The sequence below is a fragment of the Aspergillus neoniger genome (genome assembly GCF_003184625.1).
Source record: "Aspergillus neoniger CBS 115656 unplaced genomic scaffold BO87scaffold_19, whole genome shotgun sequence".
In the NCBI taxonomy this organism is placed as follows: Eukaryota; Fungi; Ascomycota; class Eurotiomycetes; order Eurotiales; family Aspergillaceae; genus Aspergillus; species Aspergillus neoniger.
This window is the reverse complement of record NW_020291147.1, coordinates 406,762-430,905: the sequence shown is the minus strand read 5'-3', so window position 1 is coordinate 430,905 and position 24,144 is coordinate 406,762. Positions and strand designations below refer to the sequence as shown.

Below are 24,144 nucleotides of genomic sequence, written 5' to 3'. Positions count from 1 at the left end.
TTATCTTCGGTTCTGGTTCTGTATTCGGAACCAATCTTGTTCTTGCTGCTCTTTCCTGTTTAGAATTGTATTTTTCTTTTCTCTTCCGTATTTTTTTCTTTTTGCTTCATCCACCCTATGATTTTTGATTTCAAAGCAGGAATATTGAAACTCCGCAACAGAATCTCGCCCAAAAAAAAATAAATGAAATGAGTAAAGGGTAGGCGAGGTAAGAACAAAAAAAGCACCGAAAACTAAAAACAGCAAATCAAAAAGAACAACTTACCCTATAGTAAATGACCAGGCACTGTATGATTATGCAGGCGAAATGCTGGCTGGCCCTTACTTGCAAAAACGAAACTTGGAGACGGAGTGGATTCCCGGCAGTACTTGTCAGCCAATCCAAGCAAAGAATAACCCGGGTGGACGCGATTGTTGGATGACGGCGGAAACGATAGGCAAATTCAACCTAATAAGAAAGTGGTAGTAGATAGTATGACACACTTCCGGGTCCCGAGGAAAGAAAATTGCAAAGGTATAAGAATGTTGGTCGCTATCCAGGGATGTGTGGAAAGTACACGAAGAGGTTGCCCAAAAGTTTAAAGCTTGGATTCGAAGCACTTGTAACCACAAACTGGCCAACAAAATGTATTGGAGGCAGAAGAGGGAAAGTTGGTTAAGGGCGAGAGAATTAGGAAGGGGTAAAGAAAACCATGAATGAGATCACGGTGACGACGACAGGAATTTTCCTGGGCTTGTCGGACAGTCGGACCAGCCGGCAGTGGCCACTCGCGCACCTTTCCATAAGACCACTAATGTACCAGCGCATCCACTTGGTCCAGCCACTCACGGGCCCGTTTCCGAGCCCCCGCCCTGCAGAGTCTCAATCTCGAGCGGGTGAACGAATCATGGAGACGACGCCATGTTTGTCCGGCCGCAGGGCGGTGAGGGATCTTCGTCTGTTCGAATGGTCGATGCCACTTCCATGCCATCGATACCCTCCCTGAATGGCCCATGGAGCAACGCCTAAATCTGAAGATACATAGATTTCGGGTCCAACAAGGAAATCCTTCCAATCCTCGGCTCTCTTATCGCCGTTGCCCGGATTCTGGGTTCGTTCTTTCTCATTTCAGGGGGGAAGTTTTGTTCCAATCAGTCTCGCTCGGGACATCGAGTGACACGTCCGCTTGCTGATTGGGCCCCTGCTGATGACGCAATACTTCTAGGGCCTTCGTCCCGTGGGTATCCATCACGTGAGAGTGTCTCGCGCGGTCTCTTTGGGGCCCAAAACAAGGATGAAGGAATCTAGTGGATTGCCACTTGGATTCTGGACAATCTATTCCATTGCTCCCCGTGTGTGGTACAGGCTACACGGTTGAATGGTAGACCGGACAAGAAGGTTCGGAGTAGAGTATACGGCGCCCCCCCCCCTCCACATTATTAGGCTTGAGAAGGCCCCTACAAACTGTCAGTTCGCGTCTCGTTTAGGCCTTGGCAGTGGTACTGCGTTCCCCAGACAGTACATGATAGTGCTACAGGTCAATATGTTCGTTACCAGTCCTATCGAAACCAGTCCTGTCGAAACATTCCATCATTATCGATATTGAAAGGAGTCCAGTATTCACTGTAGCTCCGGTGATAGTATACTTTCTTTTTATGCGTTGCATCATTGCCAAAGTCTCCTGCACATAAGTATGCACATGTACCTTCGAAGAATCACTCACTGTATGTGATGTACCCAGTACTTCACAACCTTCAAAGTGCATGACAAAAAAAAGTTTCCCCTGTCGTTCAACGGTACTTTTTGATAAGGGAGTATTTAGGCCCAACGGCTTCAATACTAGTGAAAGTATCTGCAGCTGCGGTGCGCTTCCATCTCAGCTGCATGATCAAAAAGGTATAGTCCCGAGTTCTATGGGACATATCATAGATTAATTGCGTTAGCCGAAGTGACAACAAATTGATCCCTCTCCCCCTCCTCCTTCTTTCCCACCCTCAGCATAGCAAAATGTGTTGGCTTGTCCGGGGTTTGTCTGTCGCTCTTCACGCTAGTCGATGAACCTAACACACAAGTACTGTTTCCACCATAATTTAGCCTTTTTTTTTTGCCCATGCAGCCACCGAAATCAGCGGTTGCCCATGCAAGCCTTTCCGAGAAGTTGGTCAGAAAGTCTAGATCGCGGACTGTTGGTGTAGGTAGTTATACCTATGGTTGTGGTTATTTCGAAGGACATGATAACTGTGCGTGTTTTCTTGGCAAATAAAGTCGACTGAATTTAATTCCATTGCTTGCCATCGCTCGCACAGACGTGAAATAGGAAGAAGGTTGTGAAATTGCGCCATATTTATCTACTTCGGCGTTGATTAACCTTTAGTGAGTTTGTAGGGGGTAAGCAATTAACATCCCCTATTAGGCTTGCGACTCCATTATCAATGGCATGTCACAAAACTATTGAGCCGTGCATGGAATGGTTTCAGCTTTTCTCCAGATACGTCATAAGTATGGGGATGCATGGGGCGCTCTCCACGATAAAATAACTTAAGTAACTTAATAATAGGTAGTCGGCAGCGATAAGATTAAGATCCCATCCTATCCTATTCTGTCCTATCCGTACACAATCGCCCCATGCCTTCTATTCTAGGTATCTCTTCGTCATGAGCCGCGATAAGTCGAATAGTTCCAGGGTCCCAACAGCACGGGAACGTGATAATGCCGCCATCCTTCTTCTCCCTCCCGGCCCCGTCCCTTGACCGTAAACTTCACCTCGACCTCGGGCCAGAAACTCTCAACACCTTGTGCCTCGTACCATGGACCAACGTCAAAGCGAACGGACCAATTTGTCTTGCTATCGGCAGTTGGGAGTGCAGAAAGGATAGCGGGGACCGACGAAGCGGACGATGAAGTTGTGGTGGGTTCCCAGTTTTTGACTCGTCCGTCTGCGTCGGTCGTCGCCTGGAAAGTGATGGGACTCTGGCTGCTGCTGGAGGGTGCAGATAGGAGGGTGAGTGTCACTGGGAGGTTCGCCGCGGGAGTACCCGTCAGGGTGTTCAGGACGTGACAGGTAATGGGGTCGCGAGACATTGCGGTGGTATTTTGGGGGAGGGTCGATGCTGCGTTGTAGTTGTTGAAGGGTTGTGCTGTAGAGTGGATCGGGGATTGGAGGAGTTGGTTGCGGTAGAGGCTAAGACGGTCTGTGACTTTATCCAGTTGACCACTTGACGGCTTGATTTCCGAGCTAGGGTCCATCAAGAGAGAATAGGGTAGGTTATAGGTAATTATTTCAGATACTGAGAGAAAAGTAGAAATTGTCTCGAGAGTGTTCAGCGCGCGAGGGGCTTTTTCTATCTCCGCTTCTCATGCATCGGAGAGCACCGACAGAGCTACCCTGGGATGCCGGAGTATACCATCGGTGGGGTAACTCGAGGGGGTGGTTCCAAAAGCTCGTAGCACTACAACAGCTCCAAACTGTTTAGTGCTCCTGGATTGAACTTAGAATTCCAAACCCACTAGCTGATCAATTTTGATATGAAGATGTGTGTGTGTGTGTGTGCGCAACCCCGGCTTGGGATGCTACGATACCAAGTAGTAGTAACGATTGGGGTTCATGGTGCCCGTCGATCTGACTAACCTACACTTCTGTAACGCAAGACCCGGCTTTTATCATGCGGGAACAAGCCAGAATCTTTTAAGTGGAGATGTCCGCTTATTCTTTCTTGTACGTGTCAGGTTGCTGCAATGGTGTAGTTTCATAGAATCTTGTACTGCTCTTTAGTGCCTCTGCCTCTAACCGCAGACAGAAGCTAGCTGGAAATGACAGTTAGCTGTTTATCTGAGCTCGATTGGTATGAATGGGTTGCTGGTCGCAAAACGAATAGCTTCAGAATTGAGTCCGTGAATAAGCGACGAAGAGCCGCCGGCTCGATTAGATTTACATAGATAACTAGTCAAGATTGTCTCAGAGAAATGAGGCATTATGTCACTTTATTGACGGGTGGGGTCGCCTCAGGCAGAGAAATGATGGCATCCGCACGTGCGTGTTACACCGGCTCGAATGGAAACGCTTTTCTTTGGCGCTGCACATGATTCACTAGAGTGATTGTACCTGAATCTTCAGCATCTCCCTACCGCGCTCATCTGAACCTGAATAGGCCTGTTTCACGCCAGTGCTCGGGTGACTCTATCTTACCGAGAACGTTCTCGAACTTGTCTAACCGCCACTACTGAAAGTTTTGGGCCTCTGCGGGGAACCGATACGTGGTAAGTCCAAGCTTCGATATCGCGACACTGCCTCTTTGGCAAGGAAGCTCACTCAATCGCACCCTCCTCAGGCATCGAAACGATTCCGATAATAATCTCAACGAGTTTTCAACATGTCATCCGCCGTTGTGCACAGCGACGACCTCATGGAGCCCACGCTCCAGTCGGTGGTGAACCAGAAGACCTTGCGCTGGATCTTTGTCGGCGGTAAAGGAGGTGTCGGCAAGACCACGACTTCTTGCTCTCTTGCAATTCAGCTTGCCAAAGTTCGCAAATCTGTCCTCCTCATCTCCACCGACCCCGCGCACAACCTTAGCGATGCCTTCGGTCAGAAGTTCGGAAAGGAGGCCCGGCTGGTCGATGGATACTCGAACCTGAGCGCTATGGAGATTGACCCTAACGGCAGTATCCAAGATCTCCTGGCTAGTGGTGAAGGCCAGGGCGACGACCCTCTGTCTGGTATGGGTGTTGGTGGAATGATGCAGGATCTTGCGTTCAGTGTACGTCACTCACCAGTGCTGACCAGCAGAATAACATTGCTCTCGTGAAAGATGGCTAATTGTAGCAGATCCCCGGTGTTGATGAAGCTATGTCTTTTGCCGAAGTCCTGAAGCAGGTCAAGTCGCTGTCCTACGAAGTTATTGTGTTTGACACTGCGCCGACCGGTCACACCCTCCGCTTCCTCCAGTTCCCTACTGTCCTAGAGAAGGCTCTCGCCAAGCTGTCGCAGCTGTCCTCTCAATTTGGTCCCATGTTGAACTCGATTCTTGGTTCTCGTGGCGGTCTGCCCGGCGGTCAAAACATCGATGAATTGTTGCAGAAGATGGAGTCGCTGAGGGAGACTATCAGCGAGGTCAACTCCCAGTTCAAGGACGCTGATCTGACTACCTTCGTCTGTGTTTGTATCGCGGAATTCTTGTCCCTCTACGAAACCGAGCGTATGATTCAGGAGCTCACGAGCTACAACATCGATACCCATGCCATTGTGGTCAACCAGCTCCTGTTCCCCAAGCAAAGCAGCGAGTGCGAACAATGTAATGCACGAAGGAAGATGCAGAAGAAGTATTTGGAGCAGATTGAAGAATTGTATGAAGACTTCAACGTGGTCAGGATGCCTTTGCTGGTTGAGGAAGTCAGAGGCAAGGAGAAGCTTGAGAAGTACGTCGACCCCTAGATATCCGGTTGTGAGAAGCATCAGGATTGCTAATCAGTCCACAGATTCAGCGACATGCTTGTGAACCCGTATGTACCCCCGGAGGGCAACTGAGGCGGATTAGCGGAGAGTTTTCAATCTAAGATTTGCTGCGAACGTTGTTTATTTGGACGAGTCATGAAAAGAGTATAGACTATAATATACGAAGCGTGAAGATGCAAGCGTGAAGATGCATTCATTGGAAAATTGTGAATCTAGCCATCCTGAACTGTGCTGAATGAGTTTAATGAGCTCAATGCTCCCCTTCTGTGCCTTCCTTTCCATCACACCTGACTTTCCTTCTCTAAATCTCCGAACGCCTCACTGTCGCCTTGTCGAGGTTCCCACTAGCTACCTCTGCAGATCTTCAGGGATGAGATTGTGACCAGGACTAGATCACTTGTGGGTCTTCCGCCTCTGGGCAGGGACACTGTCAAGCAATCACCTTCTTCCTGTCCACTTGCCAGCTTGATTTCTCAATCCTCAGCCGCCTTATTTCTTTCTCCTGCCCCGCTGTAGCCCCAAGATCGCAGCTTCTGCTTCGGTCACAGTCCGCTTCTAAGAAACCTGGGAGTAAGTTAGAGAGCTTATTTCCTGATGTATTCATCATCTTTCCTTGATCTAGGAAGTGCTAACTCTTTTCTTCAGCCTCACCTTCAGCCCCTTGCCGAATAAAACCTGCAGTCACTATAAGAGGGCAAATAAAAGCAACGATCTGAGGCAGGGATGAAGCTGCCCAGTTCGTGGATATTGCGACGCCATTGGAGAATACAGAGCCTTCCCTGTCCACAGGCAAACGATGGCAGAGGTAGGCATCTGCGCTTCGAATATCTAAGGCTTGGTGAGTGAGGTGAAGCCTCACCTCCAGCTGACTATTCAGTTGAAGACCAATCGGTTTGCCATGTCGCATCGCTTTCTCTATATCCGGGCCCACAACAATCAATGGCTAGGCTGGGTATAGCCTCATACGATTTTGTGAGCCATACCAGGTGTACTGTGTCTGCAATATCCGGGCTGTCACAAGTCACAACAGTGGCAGTCACTTTCCGGCGCTTGCAAAGCTTGATGGGTGACTGAAGAAGAGGAAGCCGAAGCCCTGTTAAGAAGAACATGGCCTAGCTAGACCGGCTCATGCAAGCGTGGCTGACTACCAAATCAGATTCGCCCAAGCCCTGATGCAGGTGACCCCTAGCTAAGGTTAAAAGCCACAGATATCGCCGCGAAGACCGGCTATACAGGGAGGGAACAATGGGCCTCCAGGTCTAGTTCCCTGTAGGATCATGTCACTGCCCATTCTGTCTTCAACGATCGTCAAGCTTAGCTCGGCCCAGCAAGGACAGCATCGACGGTCTGAGACGAACTCCGAGGCATAAATCTCTGTGCTACGATATTTCGTGGGTACAGGCTACATGGTCAATCATGCCACGACGCTTAGATGTTCCCCTTCAGATGATGCATCTCTAGTCTAGACCTCGGAATCTGCGACATTAGGTGACAACTATGCTGTATCCACCGATATACAGATAGCACCGACTACAGCCCCGATAAACTTTGCAGAGCGATTACAGGTCAAATTAAGGACCCCGGAAATAAAAACAAGAAGTAATCGGGCCGAACACTATGACTCAAGCTGCCGCTGAGAGCCGCGGGCAGAAACAGTCCGGTCGGCTAAGTGGGATACAGTATGGCATGGCCTCATAGATCTGCGAACAACCCGGTCTGTATAAATGGCTCCAGGCTCATGCAGGTGTCACCAGCTATGAGGACGTCTGGACTCGAGACGCAAGAAATTCCGAAATGTACGAAACCATTTTGGGGCTGCAAGATCTAGGGGAGTCGCCAATAAACTTCCAGCAAGCATACTAGCTGCATCCGAAACGCTCGGTCCATGGAGCCACGGCATCACACATACAGACTCTACTACATACCTACATCTCCGACCACTTCAGTGGTGCATGTTCACCGCAGGAATAGCCAAGCTGTGAAAATACAGAGGCACGCGAGAAGGTGGGCGCAATATCCTTCGATTTGCGGAAATTGTCAGTCTTCCCTTGGGGGGTGCCCAAGCCTCACTTTTACCGACGCAAAGGGGTTGGATGAAAGAGTGAGGCGAGTTTTCCCCGGAATCGGACGTGAGCAGCAGGCCTTGCAGCCGTTCCATTTTGCTCGCAAAAGAGTCTATGTAAAAAGCCACATTCGCAAAGGCGCAGTCTTGACTGGAAGAAAATTCGCTGGGCCGATGGCGGGCGTGCTGATCAGCATCCTAAGTGATGGAGCCCACTATGTACAGTCACATTGCCCTAGGGCATTCCGACACCTTTGAGAGACACATCCACATCGAACCCACCGAGGCGTGACGAATGAATCTTATGTCCGTTTGTTATCTTCTTCTTCCTTTTTCCTTGCATGACCAGAAACCCGAAGCTAGCTATATATATGGGGTCCCTAGAAGAGGGTTCCAGTTTCAATCGAATGGTCGTCATGATCGAAAGTAGTCCACTCTATTCAGTTCAAGATCTAGTATACAACACAAACACAACACTGCATCACTCACAATCACTACTACTTCTCACACTACTTACTCCCCTATACTTAACTGGACTTACTACAACCTCACGGAGATGTCTCAAGTCCAACAATACTGGCTCCCAGGATACGGACTGTCCCGTCATATAGTCTTAGGCCATATACAATACTTTCTAGGGCCATCAGCCAGCGTCAGGCCATATTCATACCAGGTAGAGACAATAAATCACAGCCACATACACAAAACACCTAGAACCAAACACACTCTTCTAACACATGAACCGAACAACTCTCCAGGGACGCGATGGCTACCTAATAGTCGGTGTACCACTTACAAGAGTGCGTGCGTCCCTACTCGCCTACTCCCCCATCCGCCCCCAAACTAATAGTATAATTCAATAGGAACAAATCGACGACCTAGCAACCATGTCCCGAGAATACGAACGTCAAGAATCCCTCCGAATGGCAGGTGACTCAGCCAGCCCCGCCGCCGCAGCCGCCACTTTCGGCAGACACGAACCCTATATCAATGAGATTGTACCCGTCAGGAGTTCGGGGAGGAGAAGCAGGGCACCACCACCGCTGTCTTCATCATCATCATCGTCGCAGATGATGGATTATGAACCGAGACGGAGTCGATGAAGTGGGTTTGAATGGGGTTGGAATGTGAGATGGGAAAGAAAAGGGGGGAAGGGGAGGGATGGGTTGTCATATTCGATATCGATTTGATGCTTGTTTTGCTCTTGGGTTCTTTGGATAGCGGGGATATTGTGGTTTGGTTATATATTTCAGTTCTACAGATACCTTTTGTTACTACTATATAGGATTGGTAATTGTTTGGGATTCTGAGGAGGGGGATAGGGTTTGAGGACCGCGGCTCTATAATAATTACGATACACCATAATGCAGCCGGTCTCTTTGAGTGAGTTAATGATAACTGAATTCCATCATCTCTATAGATCATTCGTAACAGCATAGCTCGATCACACGTAACCAAGCGACGGCGTCTTATTCGGACGAGAAAACACACCCCAATAAGACAGAAGTGTGCAAAGGACTGCTCTCACTTTTAAGGAAACACCCCCGGTCCTGCTTCTTCTCTTCTCTTCCTTCCTTTTTTCATCCTCCGGTCGACCCAAAAATAAAAGTCCAGATATAGTTGGATAGGATTTTTGACGGTACTTCGTTCTTCTTTTTGAGGGAGTCATCACACACACCAAAATCCCGAAGGGTGTCAAACATCATAAAGAGATACACAGGGGGGAAATAAACGATATAGTGGGTGGAAAGTGGGACACGAAACGTAAATAGAAAAGGGAAAATAAGATAGAGAGATAAAAAAAAGAGAAAAAAGGAATAGTGGACCACCTGAACGCCAGCCTGATGCCACTCTGCTTGGTCCCATCATTTCAGGAAGTCCGCACTGCGGCGGAAGATACTACTAACATGAACAGAACCATGAAGAGAACGGTAAAAGGACGAAAGTTTCTTGTTTCGGTATAATTTCAAGAAGTGGGGGGTGTCATTTATTTCGCAACGGCAGCACTATATGATTATCCTGGCGTTAGTGACAAGCAATAGATATGGGCCGATTTGACAGGGTATTGGACGAACCTCAGAACTTGCGTGCGGAAGAAAGCACCCTTGGTCTTCTCAATGACCTGCTGGTACACCGACTGCGGGGGGTGGTTCATGATCACAGTGCCCTCCTTGTAGTCGATCTTGGCGTCGACACGAGTGTCGCGGATCAGGTTGACGATCCACTTCTCACCCTCATCCTGGTTCAGACCCAGACGGGTAGACAGGTCCCTGGAGATATCGGTTAGCACGGTTATGCTCTGAATGTATGTCCCTCGTGTTGGGTAACATACTTGATGTCGATCCGCTGGTGGATCTTGCAGTAGCTCTCGGAGATCAGGTGACGGGCAGCCTCAACGAAGGCATCGGCAGCCGAGACGAGGAAGAAGTCGCTCCGCAACACATCCTCAGCCTCACCCAACTTCTTCTGGGCCTCCTCGAAGTCGAAGTCAACGTACAACGCCTTGACGAAGTCGGTGATGGGGTCGTTGTATTCGTAGCCCTCCTGGCGAACAACGCGGATCAGGTCCTTCAGCTGCTTCTGGTAGACGTTGCTGTTCTTGTGGGCACGGTTGCGGTTGGTGATGACGGCGGCGGCGAGGTAGCGCAGGATCCAGGGGCAGCTGGTCTGGATGGTGTTGATGTAGGCGGGGGAGAAGAAAAGGTCGGTCAGGACATCGCGAGCAGGGTCGTAGTTGAAGAAGGGGAAGAGAGACCAGTGGATCAACCAGGAGCGGTTCTGGAGCTGACCCAGAGGGTTGTTAAAGAGACGGGTCTCGATGGAGTCCTTGACCTTCTGGACCTCCTCCATAGCACCATCCCAGCTGGTGGTCAGAATCTCCGAGGCGAGCTTACCCCATGTGGCGGAGGCAACCTTGTCGTTGTCGGTGGAGAGGACACGGAACTGGTACAGCAGCTCAGCGGCATTGCCGTAGCTACCGCAGCTGTACTGGAAGCGACCATAGTCGAAAAGGCTGTTGACCATATCGGCGGTGACACCGTGCTCCTCCTCGAGGAACTTCAAGTTGGCGACCTTGTCGCTGCGCAGGTTGCCGACGACATCCTCATCCTGCAGCAGCTCGGTGATCTTGGCGCTCTGCTCCTGGTAGTGTTGCAACTTGGCGAGGACCTCCTCTCTCTTCTTGACGAACTCGTCGGGGATGGTGTCGGAGTCGTTAATTTCCTTCCACAGGTTGGCAACATAGTCGGTCATGTTGGTGTGCTTCAACAGCTCGTACTTGGCGCGGATCATCTCCTTGTCATCTTCCTGGGAGCCGGAGCTGAACTCGAGGAGAGGGAAGACCAGATGGCGGTCGAGGTAGGGGATCAACTTGGGCAGCAGGTCATACTGGTTGGCGATCTCTTCAGCGGTCTTGGGCGGGTGGGCGGCAGCACCGCTGAGAAGGGTCTCAGCGGAAGGAGGAACGTTGGCTGCCATGGTGGGAGATATAGCAGCAGTAGCAGCGGGGATCGGAATTAATTGGGGGGGTGGTGGAGGAGGAGGGGGGAAGGGGGGAAAAAGAGGGGAGGGAGAAAAAGGACAAAAACAGAAGAGAGGAAGCGATTCACGAACGGAGAGCCTCTCACAATGAGCAGCGGCAGACTTCAAAGTCAGTGTGCGGCGGCTTTTGCGCTGGCGAAAATGTGGGCGAAGGGCTGCTGGGCACGCTATTCCCTTCTGGGCCTAGCGGAAGGTCTCCGCGCCGAAGCAAGAAATCATCGCTTCATTTCTGCATGTCGTATGTTCGTTCTCTCGCGCTCTCCGGCCCTCGTCTTGTCCGTCTCCTCCCCTCTCCCTCTTTTAAACTCCCTTCTGGGTTGTTCCTCGATTCCCCGGCTCCTAGGAATCGTTCAGGCTGTTTCCGTTGCCTCCCCCTTGACCTCCCCCTTACCAACCCCGATGGCATCCTTCATGCAGTCTCTGCCGGTCTGCTCGGCTTCTCGCAAGCAGTCAACCGCTGTTCCCTTCTATCTGCACAAAGCTTCACAGTCCAGAGTCTCGCCAGGGACGCGTAGCTCCTTCTCCTCGCTATGTTCTTCCGCTAGATTGACCCCCTCTCGTATGTCGCGACCCTTTCCGTCCGTTCCACCCACGGCCTATCCCATTGGGATAGTAAGCGTGGCTGTTCCTGGGCAGAAAATGCCCGAAGGGTATCAAAAAGGATCCGTTGAGCTTTTCCTGACTTGCTCTTAGAACTCACTTCTCGTCACTCCTCCCAAATTATCTCTCAGCCCCAGGTTGCCGCCCAGCAATGTCGGACTTTCCTCGTTCAACTCAAGCGGCAATCTCAAACACTCAAGGAAACCCCGGTATCGCAACCGCCGCCCAACCTGCAACTCACAAACCTCCCTTATTTCATCCGTCGCACAGCCTCCAACCAACTTCCTGTATATCTTGTCACTAAGGCCGGCGGTACCAAGCAACAAACCAAGCTCCAGAAGACTGAAGGCGATCTGGATGCCCTGAGGAACGATTTGGCGCAGTACCTGGGACTGGAGTCGGGTGACCCCCGCGCTCCCAAGAGCCCGGATGTGACTATTAACCGTCTTAACGGTCACATCATTGTCAAGGTATGTCCTATACGATCCTCCAGTTGATCACGACCGAGCTAATCTGGCTGCTTCACTTAGGGCTGGCGCAAACCTGAGATCCTGAAGTTCCTCCAGGAACGCAACTTCTAAGCAAAACGACAAGAGATTAAACCGGAGTCATCCCTGGATTCCTTTCGCTCCTCTTCTACTATCAAACCTACGTCGGCACCAACTCATTGAACCCAACGACACTGCCACATACACACACTTGTCTATTGTCACGCCTAGCACTGGGAGCGATGGGGATCCAGGGACAGGACGAAACCACACACTGCAGACTTGGTAACAAGAAGAAGACTAAAAAGGGCCGAACCAGAACGACGGGATGAAAAGAAAATAAGCAGTGCATATCTGCAATGGTCAGGGATGATCGATATACTTTGGATATAATGTCCCCCCATGACCCCATTTTCCTTTTTTCCAAATTTCCCTCTACTTACTTTATTCCTCACTTTGTATTACTTTTCTCTCCTACTAGTGCTGGTGTTCCTGTCATAACTCCCTTATTTCTGCGGGGCTTCTGTTTTTCTGGCTGCTGTATGTATGTATGTATACTGGCGTGATCTCTACCTTTTCTATTTTCGCTTTTTTTTTCACATCTCTCAAGTCTACGGCGAACTGCTGCGGGTTCGGTACATGATTACTATCTATTCATCCGAAAGTGGTCTCATCTCTTCCCTTCCATCTACTGGCTCGTAGTAGTAGTATAGTATCAGTGGGTATAACGTCTTCCGCTATTTTACTCCATCCATAATTTATTTCCTCGAGGAAAATAGCGGTATCCTCACTAGCAGCCTGATCTCTTGATCATACTACATGCCATACTACAATCATACTACACGTCATACGATTACAAGAGATGCCGATACAAGGGTACTACGCAACATGCCAGGACTTACCGCCAACTAGCCAGCCTAGTAGCCTACGAACTGTTCCTAATTTGGAAAGGCAACGCTCAGACCAAGAGCGTACTATCAACCGGAATCGGTCCAGTTCAGTTAATACAGTAGAGTTACCCATTTAGACATCATGCATGATTTTTTTTGTCGCCCGAGGGTATTGAACATTGTACAGCGGTAAAGCACAGAGATACACATTGTCACGCCTCTCTCGATAAAAGAAAAAAAAGGTTCTTCCCACCGGCGCCTAACACACGAGATCGAGTAAAAGAGTAGGAAAGAGAAACAAAAAAGAAAACAAGGGAGAAAACGGAGATGTAGATAGTTGTTTACTCAAGGTTGGAAGTAGAAGACATGACAGAAGCAAACATCAACAAGGCATGTTCTAAGCGTGGCCCAAACATGAAACCTTCGGGTTAACCAGCGCGCTAGAAATGATCCCAGAAAAAAAAACCCCTAACCGTTCCAGAAGTTACCGCATTCATTCCGCTAGTCGTGCATAAGTTATCAATTGCCGTACAACACCAGGATCTATGTTAGGCATCAACAGTGCGCCAAGCAAGCTTTCTTTCCTTGGGATGATTCCCGACGGGAACCGTAACGTGGCGTTGGAATCAGCAAGCTTTGACTTCTCAGCTAGTCGACGCAGAATTGCCAAACCCCGATTGATTATGGAGCTGTAAGCAGCAGCCTCGGCTTCGGCTTGACCCCTTGCGGCATGGGATTGGCGGGAGTTGGTGCTCGGTGGAGGAACTCGTTCTGTGCTCAGGAGGCATGAGAGCCGCAGTAGATGGATCGCAAACCCGTCGGTCGACTCCAGCCATGACTTGGCAATAGGTCCATCCGCAAAGCCTGAAAGGATGTCCGCTGCCAATAGGCCTTGCATGAGGAAAACCTTCCGAGCATCCGCTATAGCCAAGGGTTTCCGCGGTTGATCAGGGACCGGGCAAATGGCAAGACCAAAGGCACGGGTCAGCAACTCTTGCTGGATCGAGGCACCATCGCCAGAAAAGATTGCTCTGAAGAATGTCCGGTTGGGCTCATCCCGTGCCAAAAGCTTGGCCAAGCTATCAACCGCTGCCGGTGTGTACTTATGAATAGAGGGGTTGTATGAATTGAACATTATGCCCTCCGAGCTCATAGGACCTGGGAATGGTGCAAAAGCAAGAAGGAAATGCAGAAGACAAAGTGCTTCTTCCTTACTCGGTAACTGAATGGTGTGAGCCACGTTGCTGAGGTAAGTGACTGTGTCCTTCATGAAATCCAATGTGTTTTGATGTGTTCTCAGTAGCATATTGCGAGTGCCGAGGTAACGAATGATAGTCGACATGAATTGAACAACCGGAGGAGTAGACAACATTCCAAAGTTCGACTCGATAAACGAAAAATTGCGTAGTATGGTTGTAATGCAGATGAGTCGGTCGACGGCACGGTCTAGTTCGTAGTCGAGGCTGCCGAATTCTGGTACATCCGCCAAAGACGTCCACTCCGATTGACATCCACGAGTCACTTCTTCATAAGAAGATAGAAGCATCATATCAGACACTTCGGCAGCATGTTCCGCGAGAAACTCTGCCTGGTCCTCGGCGCATTCTATTAAGCTCTCCACCAGATCGTCGCAGTTATCTAACGATATTTGGATCGCCGGCTCTGAAGATATGGATGTAAGCGTATCCAAAGCCATGCGCATTTCAGCATGGATCCCGGACTTGATGCTCATTGTGAGAGCGTGGATATCAATTACACCCAACTCAGCAAAACTGGGGACATTAGGCTTCAGTCGAGAAATATCCTCCCCGATCTGATACATTTCATCGATGGCTATGGGTCCATGGAAACTGCTTTCTGGCAAGACCATGGGTTTGTACGGATCCTCAATTTGATGCTTCAATGGCTGATCCGACTGGTCCAGCTGTTCTGAGGGCTTCACAGGGACTGGGCCTGGGGCTTTACCCGGCTGCGCAGGCGATTGACTCGGTAATTGGCCAGTGGGATCATTTGGCGTTGCTGGAGGTTGTGACTGGCGGGAAATACTGAGACGGTGCTGGTTCTGCGGTTTGCCCTGAGTTTTAACAGGTGTAGGCGTCGCGAAACCATTCGAAGCGTTATGTTGTACGCTACTCGATACAGACGCGGGACTTGGCGATGGGTGTCCCATCTGCTGTGCATTGTCATACCCCTGGCCCGGTTTAATGGCTGGAGACTGGAACTGCATAGCAGATGGATCACTGGGCTGGCGTGGCACCGCGGTTTGCTGCATCTGCTCCGCAAATTGCTTCTGCTGGGTGCTGAGGAAGGCCTGCTCGTACGCAGCTAGGTTCCGCTGATAATGCTCCCTAAGCTCCTGCATGGCCATCGGCAGCTGCATCGGCGGGAACTGCAGTTGCTGTGCAATGACATGCCACATATTCGCAGCCGTTATCTTCTTTGATCCTCCGAGCTTCATGACCGTAGCATAAAGCTGGACCAGGTTAATCGGGCGACCGCAAACAACGGGACTAGGGTCGAGGGGAAGGTTGCGCGACATCATGAACTTCTGCAGTGACCTCATGAACCCTTCCGGATTAGGCGGTTTTGCCATAGTCTGTTGCATCTGCCTGATGGCGGCCATTTGTTGAGGATTGGCCATCGCGTTCATCCCAGCTGCCACGGGTCGCCCGGCCATGGCGGGATTCATCGCCATTGGACGACCCTGGTTTTGCATCTGCATGGCATGCATTCGCTGCTGTTGCTGCTGGGCAGCTATGGCCTGCTGATACCCCTGAGGCATACCGCCGTAATGTGCTTGCATCGGCGCCTGCACAGCGGCAGTAGTCATTGCAGGCGCGGGCGGGAACTGGGGCGCCATGGCCTGAGGGTACGGTTGATTGGGCATAAATGAGCTGTTTTGCGGCGTGTTCACCCTACTCGGATGATCGGACTGTGACGGAGACATGTGGGAGCCTACTTGAGGGCCGGCTGGGGAGAACGGGCTGGGCGAAGCAGTTCCCATTCGTTGTACACCGTGTTGGTCGAATTCCTGCATGATCGGAGATTGGGTGACGTTCGGAGAAGCTCCTTGCTGGAGGTGCTGATACGGAGTGGGATGCGGAGGATATTGAGGTGCGCCATTTGCAGCTCCTTGGTACCCTGGGAATGGCACCTGGTGAGGAGTCTGAGACCGAGATGCCGCGATAGCCCCGGGAGCCTGTCGAGGCGACATCGACATGGCATCCTCCGGTCGCGGCCTTTTTGACGGAATCACCTGGTTCGGGTTGTGGAAGCCAGGGGAGGCATTTCGCGGTACGCCATTGAACATGCGCTGGAACTGGGTAGGGTCGGGAGTAGGAGAGGTATGGAGGAATGCCGCAGAAGGATCAATGGTCGCTTGGTGAAAAGCACCATTGTCATGGTTCGGAAGGTTCGAGGCGTCGGCTAGCCAGGCATTCATGTCGAGTGGTTTTACCAACCCATCTGTAAGGTAACCAGAGCTGTCAGAAAAATGACACGAGCACCAAGGTCATCATCGATACGCGACCGATAAGGACAGTAGTGTTACAATCATCACGAGCTTGTTTTTTAGGGGTAAATGACACAATCTCCCAGGTTTGTAAGGTGGAAGAGGGTCTAGACGCGTCAGGTGAGGAAGCTGACAGTGAAGGGTGTCGCGCTGTCGCTCTGCGACACGAAGCAGCGACCACACACCACACCGAGGACAGCCACCCCAACGTGTAGACGGGGGAAAGACGGGGGGTAAATGGGATAATCTGGGGTGGGTGGATTGATGTTTTCTCAAAAAGGAAAATTGTAAGGGACAGGCAGGATGTACATACCGACAAGGCTGGACAACTAAAAATGCCGACTCACAAGCGGATGGAGGCCGGTCCCGAATAGCAGTGGTTGGAAGGCCGGAGAGAGAGATTGCGAGGAGATCGAGCAGGTCACGGGACCATGGAAGGTCGCTGGTACCGCAAAAAGGGCAGAAAATCAAGTGAGGATTCGCAGCGGCGTTGCGAGCGGCACTGAGTGGCAGAAGACCGATCAGCAAATCGCAAGGCGACCTGGGAAGTATGGGGGGGTTTCAAAGTGGATTTGTGAAAATGACAAACAACAGGCTGCAGAAATTAAAATGATCAAAAGCAGAATGATGGATCAGCCATAGAAGGGCCTGTAACCCATGGAAGAAAGGGACCACCAGCGATGGCTTTTGGGGCAACGTGCGCGGTACTCCCGAGGAATGGGAGGGTAAAAGGGTGGCCAGCACTTTACTTGGTGCGTGGCCACAGTTGTGTGAGGCGTGTGGAAGGCAAATCCAATGACTGGGAGACAAGCGGGGGGATGGGATCAATAGTGAGGAATGACAGGCGTACCTGGACTTAAAGCTCCGTAAAGATTTGGTACACTGCAGTACCTGAAAATCTGGTATTTTATTTGAGCCGATTAATTTGGATTTCTAGATTCCTTTTTGCTTCCCAAGGGAAGGGAGGGGGCGTCTCCTTCTGGAAAGGTGGAGAGGCACACGGGGTTGGGAAAGGCAGGAATGGGGACGGGCGTGGAGTGATCAGAGGCGCGCCTCACGAGTCGAGAATCAGATTTCAGCCAGACGGGACAAGGGAACAAAAACGATAGGCAAGTTCGGATGGGCCTGGCGTAAGGGTTTCCAGGAGTTTTATCTTACCGGTAGTACGTAGCAGCAGCAGCAGCGAGCAGCGAGCAGCAAGCAGCAGGAGCAGGTCGGTAGCAGTCGGGCAGCGGGTAAAAGGGGTGAGCCAATTCAGTGGGCGGACCCTGGTGGCAGATTAGTTAAGTTAATAATCACCATGTAGAGTCGTGTATTACGTCATCAGTGGCAGCCTTAGATCCTGCCTGATCCCTGGTTCTAGATCGTATACTATTACTATCATACCATTATCTGTGATGCAGAAACTATACATGCATCATCTGTCAATTGTACTACATTGAAAGGGCCTTGCATTGTCTCAGAATTCATTTGGTCTCGGATACCGTAGGCATGGAATTTGAATAGCATGCTGTCTCCTTACTATCCAACTTCGGTGACACAATATAGCATGCATTGATCCCACAATCCAAAACCGTAATTGTAGCTCAGCAGCTTATGCATGGTGAAAGAGCGATATTAAATCGTAAACTTCTGGAGCAAAATTCAGTCTCATAGTACTTAGTTCAGGCTCGGCGTACCCACAAGCTGGCCGTTCGTGATTCGCACCGGCCGAGGCCTAACCTGCCTAATTCGGAAGTATTCCCAACCGCCCAGCTGATTCGCATTGGATAATGAATGGCCACAACTCGATGAACTGTTTTAGTCTGCTCACTGATACTATATAATGGAGCTACAATCGCTCGCCAGCCTCTGCATCCTCTGATATCAGAGTCCCTGCCAGCATTCTACATTAGAACAATGACGACATCGAAAGAATGGCAGAAGATGCTCAATGGCGAGCTCTACGCTCCTTGGGATGCAGACCTTCAGGCCCATCGGCAGCGCTGCAAAGAAGCATGCGACAGGTTCAATCAAGCTGGGCAGGTCGCTCGGCGGCGCAGGGTGGAACTATGGCGGGAGTGAGTTCTTCTACCGGCTTTTGGGAGTGCTCTTCAAATTGACCTCCTGATGTACAGCATCCTAGGTGATACGCGCCCTCTGCCTCCAGCCCATTCCGATCCTCGGGAGGATGAGAAGCTCTTTGACGATACAGATCCCTATGTGGACCCTCCCATCTCGGTGGATCACGGCTTGAACTTCAAGGTCGGCAAAAAAACCTTTCTGAACTACAACCTTCATGTCCTGGATACATGTCCCGTGACCATTGGTGAAAGGGTGCTTACCGGTCCGAATCTTTGTATCTACGGGGCTACCCATCCTTTGGACCCAGCTGTGCGACGGGGTATAGAGGGCCCAGAAGCCGGCAAGGAAGTGCATATCGAAGACGATGTCTGGATAGGAGGCAGTGTAATCATCTTAGCCGGAGTTACTATCGGACGAGGCAGTACGGTGGGAGCTGGATCTGTGGTGACAAGGGTATGCCATGCTATATTCTGGCTATTATGTCTCGTAAAGAATCGGTTAATCTAATTGCAGAGCGTTCCTCCCTTCCATTTTGTTGCCGGAAACCCAGCACGCATCATTCGCCGCATCGAAACGAGCATGGATCCCGATCAGCGCAAAGAAAGTCAACCCGAGTGATGCAGTAATCTTTACAATATGTCATTATTCGCGATCTACTTCTAGATAGACAATCGATAACCCATCGGCGATTTGCAGATCCTGCAAATAAGCGGCATGATCATCGATGGTAACCGATGTACGTATAACTTCATATGATTAGGTAGTCATGCTGTCGTGCAAGTCCGGGGGAGTGTGTCTAGGTTGAATGGTAAGCTTTGAAATTCCCGAAATATTAAGGTGTCACTTACAAATGCCGTCCATGAGATATTTGTATAATCATCTTCGGCCTGAGCCGCACGAGCATCCCAAACCTTTCTTAATATATCAGCAGGGACCGGATTGCGAAACTCCGATCGTCGCTCAACTTCGCGCAGTCTCGTAAGGACATAATACTGCGAATGACGCGAGATACAGTCAGATCCTGCCATAAAGAGTGGGAAGACAAGAATTTCCAGTAACGAGCATTCCGGAGTAATGATCGCCGTCGCGTCGAGAATCTTTCGAACACACTCTTGTATATCAGAGCTGCTAGCTGGCTTCAACGGGTCTAGTAGCCGAAGAATACGCAAGATACATGCAAACTGGAAAGCCTCTGCTATGAACAGCCAGAGAGGATCATGACTAGGGTACTCTCTTCCTTTTGGATCCCATGCATAGAGCTTGTGCTTTGCTAGGAGCAGGGCGATCTGGTACTCATCCCAAGTAAGCCAGCCTAGTGTATGTTCCTTTGCCTTTTCCAGTGCTGCGCCGATGACCAGAAAGACTTCTCTCGGGCACCCATTTACCAATTCGAACTTTCTATCGCTGGCGCAAGCGACTAGCTCACGAATGTCCTGAGAAAAGCACATTCTCTCGGGGCCAGCAGATGCTCGAATTATATCAAGCCTAGGTTTTCACTAGTGAGCCTTGTATCGGAAACATCAGGCCTGGGTTAACATACCAAGCCAGGTTACCGAGAAAGAACATGGCCCGTTGACGTCGGCCATGTAGCCCCTCGGAGATCAACAGCTGTTTACAGACGGACATGGCACCTGTGATGTGAATGCCATGACTCGATATTCCTGATTCAGAAATCTATTTCCTGTAAGTTTAGATGCTCGAGCAATTAATTGTGGCATAGATAGGGCACACGAAGCCTACATCATGAAGCAACAGGACCTGTATTATCGCTAAGACGGTATCTTGTTCGTCTTCGAGCAAAGATGTCCTTTGGCTCTTACGGATTTCTTCGCTCAGGGCACGTATGGCTTTCATACGATATTCAACCGCCGTGGCTTCGTGTAGGAACTCATCTCCAATCACCCGCCCGAGGTGGGAAGCAGAAAGCCCAAGAAGAGCGTACAATAGCCCGATTTTCTTGCGCGCCAGCGGGAGAATATATGCTCGGTAAGGGTTCTCTGCGTCATCCCCAACCTCAGCGATCTGATGAGGGCAAATAACGTCATCATCTGCAGCGTGTCTTTAGTGCCTTGCTATCAATGGTTCGAGGGGTGAGGCCTACAATGGCTTAACAGCCTAGCTGTGTCGGGCGAATCGAGAAGCGTAGTTACATCGTCTGGAAGCTTTGGCAGTGGCCGACTGTGAGCTTCAGCTGGCTTTTCAGGAACAGGTATTCCCTGTGCCGTGGTCTTCGGGCTACCACTCAGATTGGCTGAACAAGCTTGATCACTTTCCAAGTTGGGGGGAGGGGTCTCCGTAACTTCCTGGGTCGGTGGCACCAGGGTATCCAAGGCAGCATCGCTTATTCCTGATCGACCTCCGGTAGGAATTCTACTGTTGGTCGGTATCCGAGCACCCTTCCATTTACCTCGACTAGCAATTCCGCAGAATCTGAACCGTTCTGGGTATCCTCCACATACTAAACCTTTCGAGACACATCGTTGGCAACTCGGACGGCCACGGTCACACTTGCGGCACTTTTGCCGGCAGGTCAAGCAAGCGGCACCTGTACAAGTGATAAGTATCAGATTATCACATACATTATGGGTCGTTACAGTCCTACCAGCTCGTGGCATTCCGCCGTCAACCTGCGGGCTTACTTTCGCATGGAAGGAATAATTGATGATGTCCTAATAAAGCAATGGCATCACATGCAGGGACTGCACCTTATCTCCAAAGCCCTCACGGCGGAAATCCCGGTGACCGCTGCTGCTATCGGCTAAACAGAGCACACAACTGTTCTGTTACTATCCGACCCCAGAAAATGAGGCTTCATCCCCAGCCTGCTGGTTATTTTACCCGATTAGGCTTCAGAATTAAGATTATGTAATGGTATCATGTCATGTGACGGTGTTGAACCATGCACCATTCCCACTTTAGGCATTCACTCAGCCCAACTGAGTCTGGAATCTTCTGGTCTACCACAAAGGGTACTATAGTTGATTAGATGGGGACTTTTCTTTCCTCCGCAGATGCTTGAGTCGACCCAATATAATCTTCGCAATATTTCATCCTAAATGGCACAGGCACGCTGCCTTCTAGTTGTTACACTATGCAGGTTACTTGTTTTTCCTTAGCAACATTTGGATTTAGCCGTTCGCTAAATTGGCGTTGTTCAGTGCTATTACATAGATGATAACATTTGTCGCCTGTCTGATAGCTAAGTGGTTGATGGGCTTGACGTAGGAGCCTGAGGTTAGATATGGTTTGAAATACGTTGGCCCGTGGTTGGAAATAAGAGTAGCGAAATGAAATAAGTGTTTATATTATTGGGTTTTATGAATTATCTCTTGTTAGCAATGTCTGCCGGAAGTATATAATTTGGCGGCTAACATATCAGAATTACTTGCGAAGCCACAACAGCACACTCACAAAAGGAGTAATCCTTTTACTTATATATTTGAAGCCTAGAAACTTATAGAATACACATATAAGCGCACCAAAACGAGTCGTGAGTGCCAAATTGTTAGCTATCGTCCATACTGAGCGAAAGGCTCTGTCCTGCGCCATTATATCAGCTGGACCGCCGAGCTACCAAGTCACATGACCACTGCCCGTGAGCTTCGTGAGCCGGGCTGTCTGGCATCGACGCAATAGATCCAACCAGCCAAATCCTTCCCAACTTGCCCACGACTGATCCATCCATTTCTTTCTGGGACATATTCTCTCTAGCTTACAGTTAACTGCGCTTGCTATTTTCACACCCGCTCCGCTTTTACCAAATATCCGCCATGGGAGACGTCGCCGTCGAGACCCCGGCGAACAACGTCACGCCTCTCACCAAGGCAGCTCCATTGGACACGATCCCCAACATAGACTCGCTCGAGGGCACAGGAAACGATGGGAGCGATGAATATGCCACATTGAAGAGATTGCAGAGACATCTAGAGTATGTTCCAACGGTGATGATGGTTGTCGCGGCACATGTTGACTCTTCAATAACAGGTACATTCAACTTCAGGAGGAGTACATCAAGGATGAGCAAAGGCAAGCTATATACCATCCTCCTTCGAGCTTAATCTACCCGAGCTAACATTTGCTACCCGTACAGGAGCTTGAAGAGAGAACTCGTTCGTGCGCAGGAGGAGATCAAGCGGATACAGAGTGTGCCTTTGGTTATCGGCCAGTTTATGGAAGCGATCGATCAGAAGTATGGTGCCGCGCAGAGCTTTCGACATAGAACCAATAACTGACTATCCTAGTACCGGTATTGTGCAATCGTCGACTGGCTCGAATTATGTCGTCCGTATCCTCTCCACGCTCGACCGCGAGAAGCTCAAGCCTTCGTCTTCGGTCGCACTCCACCGTCACTCCAACGCCCTTGTCGATATCCTACCCCCGGAGGCTGACTCCTCCATTGCTATGCTGGGCGAGAACGAGAAGCCAGATGTGACTTATGCGGATGTTGGTGGTCTTGACATGCAGAAGCAGGAGATCAGGGAAGCAGTCGAGCTGCCTTTGACGCACTTTGACCTTTACAAGCAGATCGGTGAGCATACCCTCCTTTCAATGCTGCTTCTTCTGTTAAGAGTCCATTACTAATGCTGGCGATAGGTATCGATCCTCCCCGCGGTGTCCTCCTTTACGGCCCTCCCGGTACGGGTAAGACTATGCTGGTCAAGGCGGTGGCAAACAGCACGACCGCCAGCTTTATCCGTGTAAACGGCTCGGAATTCGTTCAGAAATACCTTGGTGAAGGACCTCGCATGGTTCGTGATGTTTTCAGAATGGCGCGGGAGAACTCCCCGGCTATCATTTTCATTGATGAAATTGATGCCATCGCCACGAAGCGTTTCGACGCCCAGACGGGTGCAGACCGTGAGGTGCAGCGTATCTTGCTGGAACTTCTCAATCAGATGGATGGATTCGAGCAGTCGAGCAACGTCAAGGTCATCATGGCCACCAACAGAGCTGATACTCTGGACCCGGCCCTGCTTCGTCCGGGTCGTCTGGACCGGAAGATTGAGTTCCCGTCTTTGCGGGACCGGCGTGAACGCCGGTTGATTTTCTCTACGATAGCATCCAAGATGTCTCTTTCGCCGGAAGTTGACCTGGACTCGCTGATTGTGCGCAACGAGCCCCTCTCTGGTGCGGTCATTGCCGCCATCATGCAAGAGGCTGGTCTCCGTGCTGTCCGAAAGAACCGTTACAACATCATCCAGTCGGATCTCGAGGATGCTTACGCCGCCCAGGTGAAGACCGGACAGGAAGCGGATAGGTACGGAGCATTGTCTATGCTACCCGCGATCGGGACATGGCTAACCAAGCATACAGACTCGAATTCTACCGGTAAATCAAGTATGGGACGTGCATTAAGCTGGATATCGGATTACGCAAGGCGAACAGGGGGACCGTTAGCTGTATTATCAACATCTAGGCTATTTCATATTAGGACAACGACTGACGCATTGGGTATTCCGCTGGGGTAGTCTATCGGTTGGGACCAAGTACCTTGTAGAAAGTAGAACAGTAACCCACGTTGATACCGCCACTTGGCCGGGGCGATCATTCAACAGAT

The 24,144-nt window shown here is 50.3% G+C and overlaps 9 protein-coding genes across 9 annotated transcripts; 5 read left to right on the top strand and 4 right to left on the bottom strand.

Annotated features, from left to right (window-relative positions):
* Positions 1-2,632: 2,632 nt before the first annotated feature.
* Positions 2,633-3,226, bottom strand: BO87DRAFT_397665 (hydroxyisourate hydrolase; the record flags this gene model as incomplete). Its single annotated transcript, XM_025625319.1, has 1 exon — positions 2,633-3,226. The coding sequence occupies one exon, from the start codon at positions 3,224-3,226 to the stop codon at positions 2,633-2,635; it is 594 nt and encodes a 197-aa protein (XP_025479040.1).
* Positions 3,227-4,127: 901 nt separating this feature from the next.
* BO87DRAFT_377267 (ArsA family ATPase) lies at positions 4,128-5,678 on the top strand. Its single transcript, XM_025623502.1, has 3 exons — positions 4,128-4,737; positions 4,806-5,395; positions 5,456-5,678. Exons 1-3 carry the CDS (start codon positions 4,351-4,353, stop codon positions 5,502-5,504), a joined length of 1,026 nt encoding a protein of 341 aa, XP_025479039.1. The 5' UTR covers positions 4,128-4,350; the 3' UTR covers positions 5,505-5,678.
* A 2,372-nt stretch (positions 5,679-8,050) lies between these two features.
* On the top strand, positions 8,051-8,597 carry BO87DRAFT_336216 (uncharacterized protein; the record flags this gene model as incomplete). Its single annotated transcript, XM_025620518.1, has 3 exons — positions 8,051-8,167; positions 8,253-8,294; positions 8,358-8,597. The coding sequence occupies 3 exons, from the start codon at positions 8,051-8,053 to the stop codon at positions 8,595-8,597; spliced, it is 399 nt and encodes a 132-aa protein (XP_025479038.1).
* An 884-nt stretch (positions 8,598-9,481) lies between these two features.
* On the bottom strand, positions 9,482-10,971 carry BO87DRAFT_397663 (eukaryotic translation initiation factor 3 subunit E; the record flags this gene model as incomplete). The annotated part of the gene is made up of 3 exons (XM_025625318.1): positions 9,482-9,500; positions 9,570-9,764; positions 9,827-10,971. The coding sequence occupies 3 exons, from the start codon at positions 10,969-10,971 to the stop codon at positions 9,482-9,484; spliced, it is 1,359 nt and encodes a 452-aa protein (XP_025479037.1).
* Positions 10,972-11,433: 462 nt separating this feature from the next.
* Positions 11,434-12,215, top strand: BO87DRAFT_309910 (mitochondrial 54S ribosomal protein mL49; the record flags this gene model as incomplete). The annotated part of the gene is made up of 3 exons (XM_025619487.1): positions 11,434-11,593; positions 11,728-12,104; positions 12,165-12,215. The coding sequence occupies 3 exons, from the start codon at positions 11,434-11,436 to the stop codon at positions 12,213-12,215; spliced, it is 588 nt and encodes a 195-aa protein (XP_025479036.1).
* Positions 12,216-13,505: 1,290 nt separating this feature from the next.
* BO87DRAFT_310169 (putative ARID/BRIGHT domain protein (SWI1)) lies at positions 13,506-16,454 on the bottom strand (the record flags this gene model as incomplete). Its single annotated transcript, XM_025619498.1, has 1 exon — positions 13,506-16,454. One exon carries the CDS (start codon positions 16,452-16,454, stop codon positions 13,506-13,508), a length of 2,949 nt encoding a protein of 982 aa, XP_025479035.1.
* Positions 16,455-18,422: 1,968 nt separating this feature from the next.
* BO87DRAFT_387429 (sugar O-acetyltransferase) lies at positions 18,423-19,094 on the top strand (the record flags this gene model as incomplete). The annotated part of the gene is made up of 3 exons (XM_025624817.1): positions 18,423-18,583; positions 18,641-19,040; positions 19,080-19,094. The coding sequence occupies 3 exons, from the start codon at positions 18,423-18,425 to the stop codon at positions 19,092-19,094; spliced, it is 576 nt and encodes a 191-aa protein (XP_025479034.1).
* Positions 19,095-19,156: 62 nt separating this feature from the next.
* On the bottom strand, positions 19,157-21,422 carry BO87DRAFT_416567 (uncharacterized protein). The gene is made up of 6 exons (XM_025626760.1): positions 21,190-21,422; positions 20,689-21,132; positions 20,328-20,635; positions 20,128-20,261; positions 19,436-20,072; positions 19,157-19,383 (listed from the first exon to the last, which is right to left on the bottom strand). The coding sequence occupies exons 1-6, from the start codon at positions 21,200-21,202 to the stop codon at positions 19,336-19,338; spliced, it is 1,584 nt and encodes a 527-aa protein (XP_025479033.1). The 5' UTR covers positions 21,203-21,422; the 3' UTR covers positions 19,157-19,335.
* Positions 21,423-22,357: 935 nt separating this feature from the next.
* On the top strand, positions 22,358-24,055 carry rpt3 (proteasome regulatory particle base subunit RPT3; the record flags this gene model as incomplete). Its single annotated transcript, XM_025625317.1, has 5 exons — positions 22,358-22,515; positions 22,572-22,613; positions 22,678-22,776; positions 22,829-23,115; positions 23,181-24,055. The coding sequence occupies 5 exons, from the start codon at positions 22,358-22,360 to the stop codon at positions 24,053-24,055; spliced, it is 1,461 nt and encodes a 486-aa protein (XP_025479032.1).
* Positions 24,056-24,144: the final 89 nt, after the last annotated feature.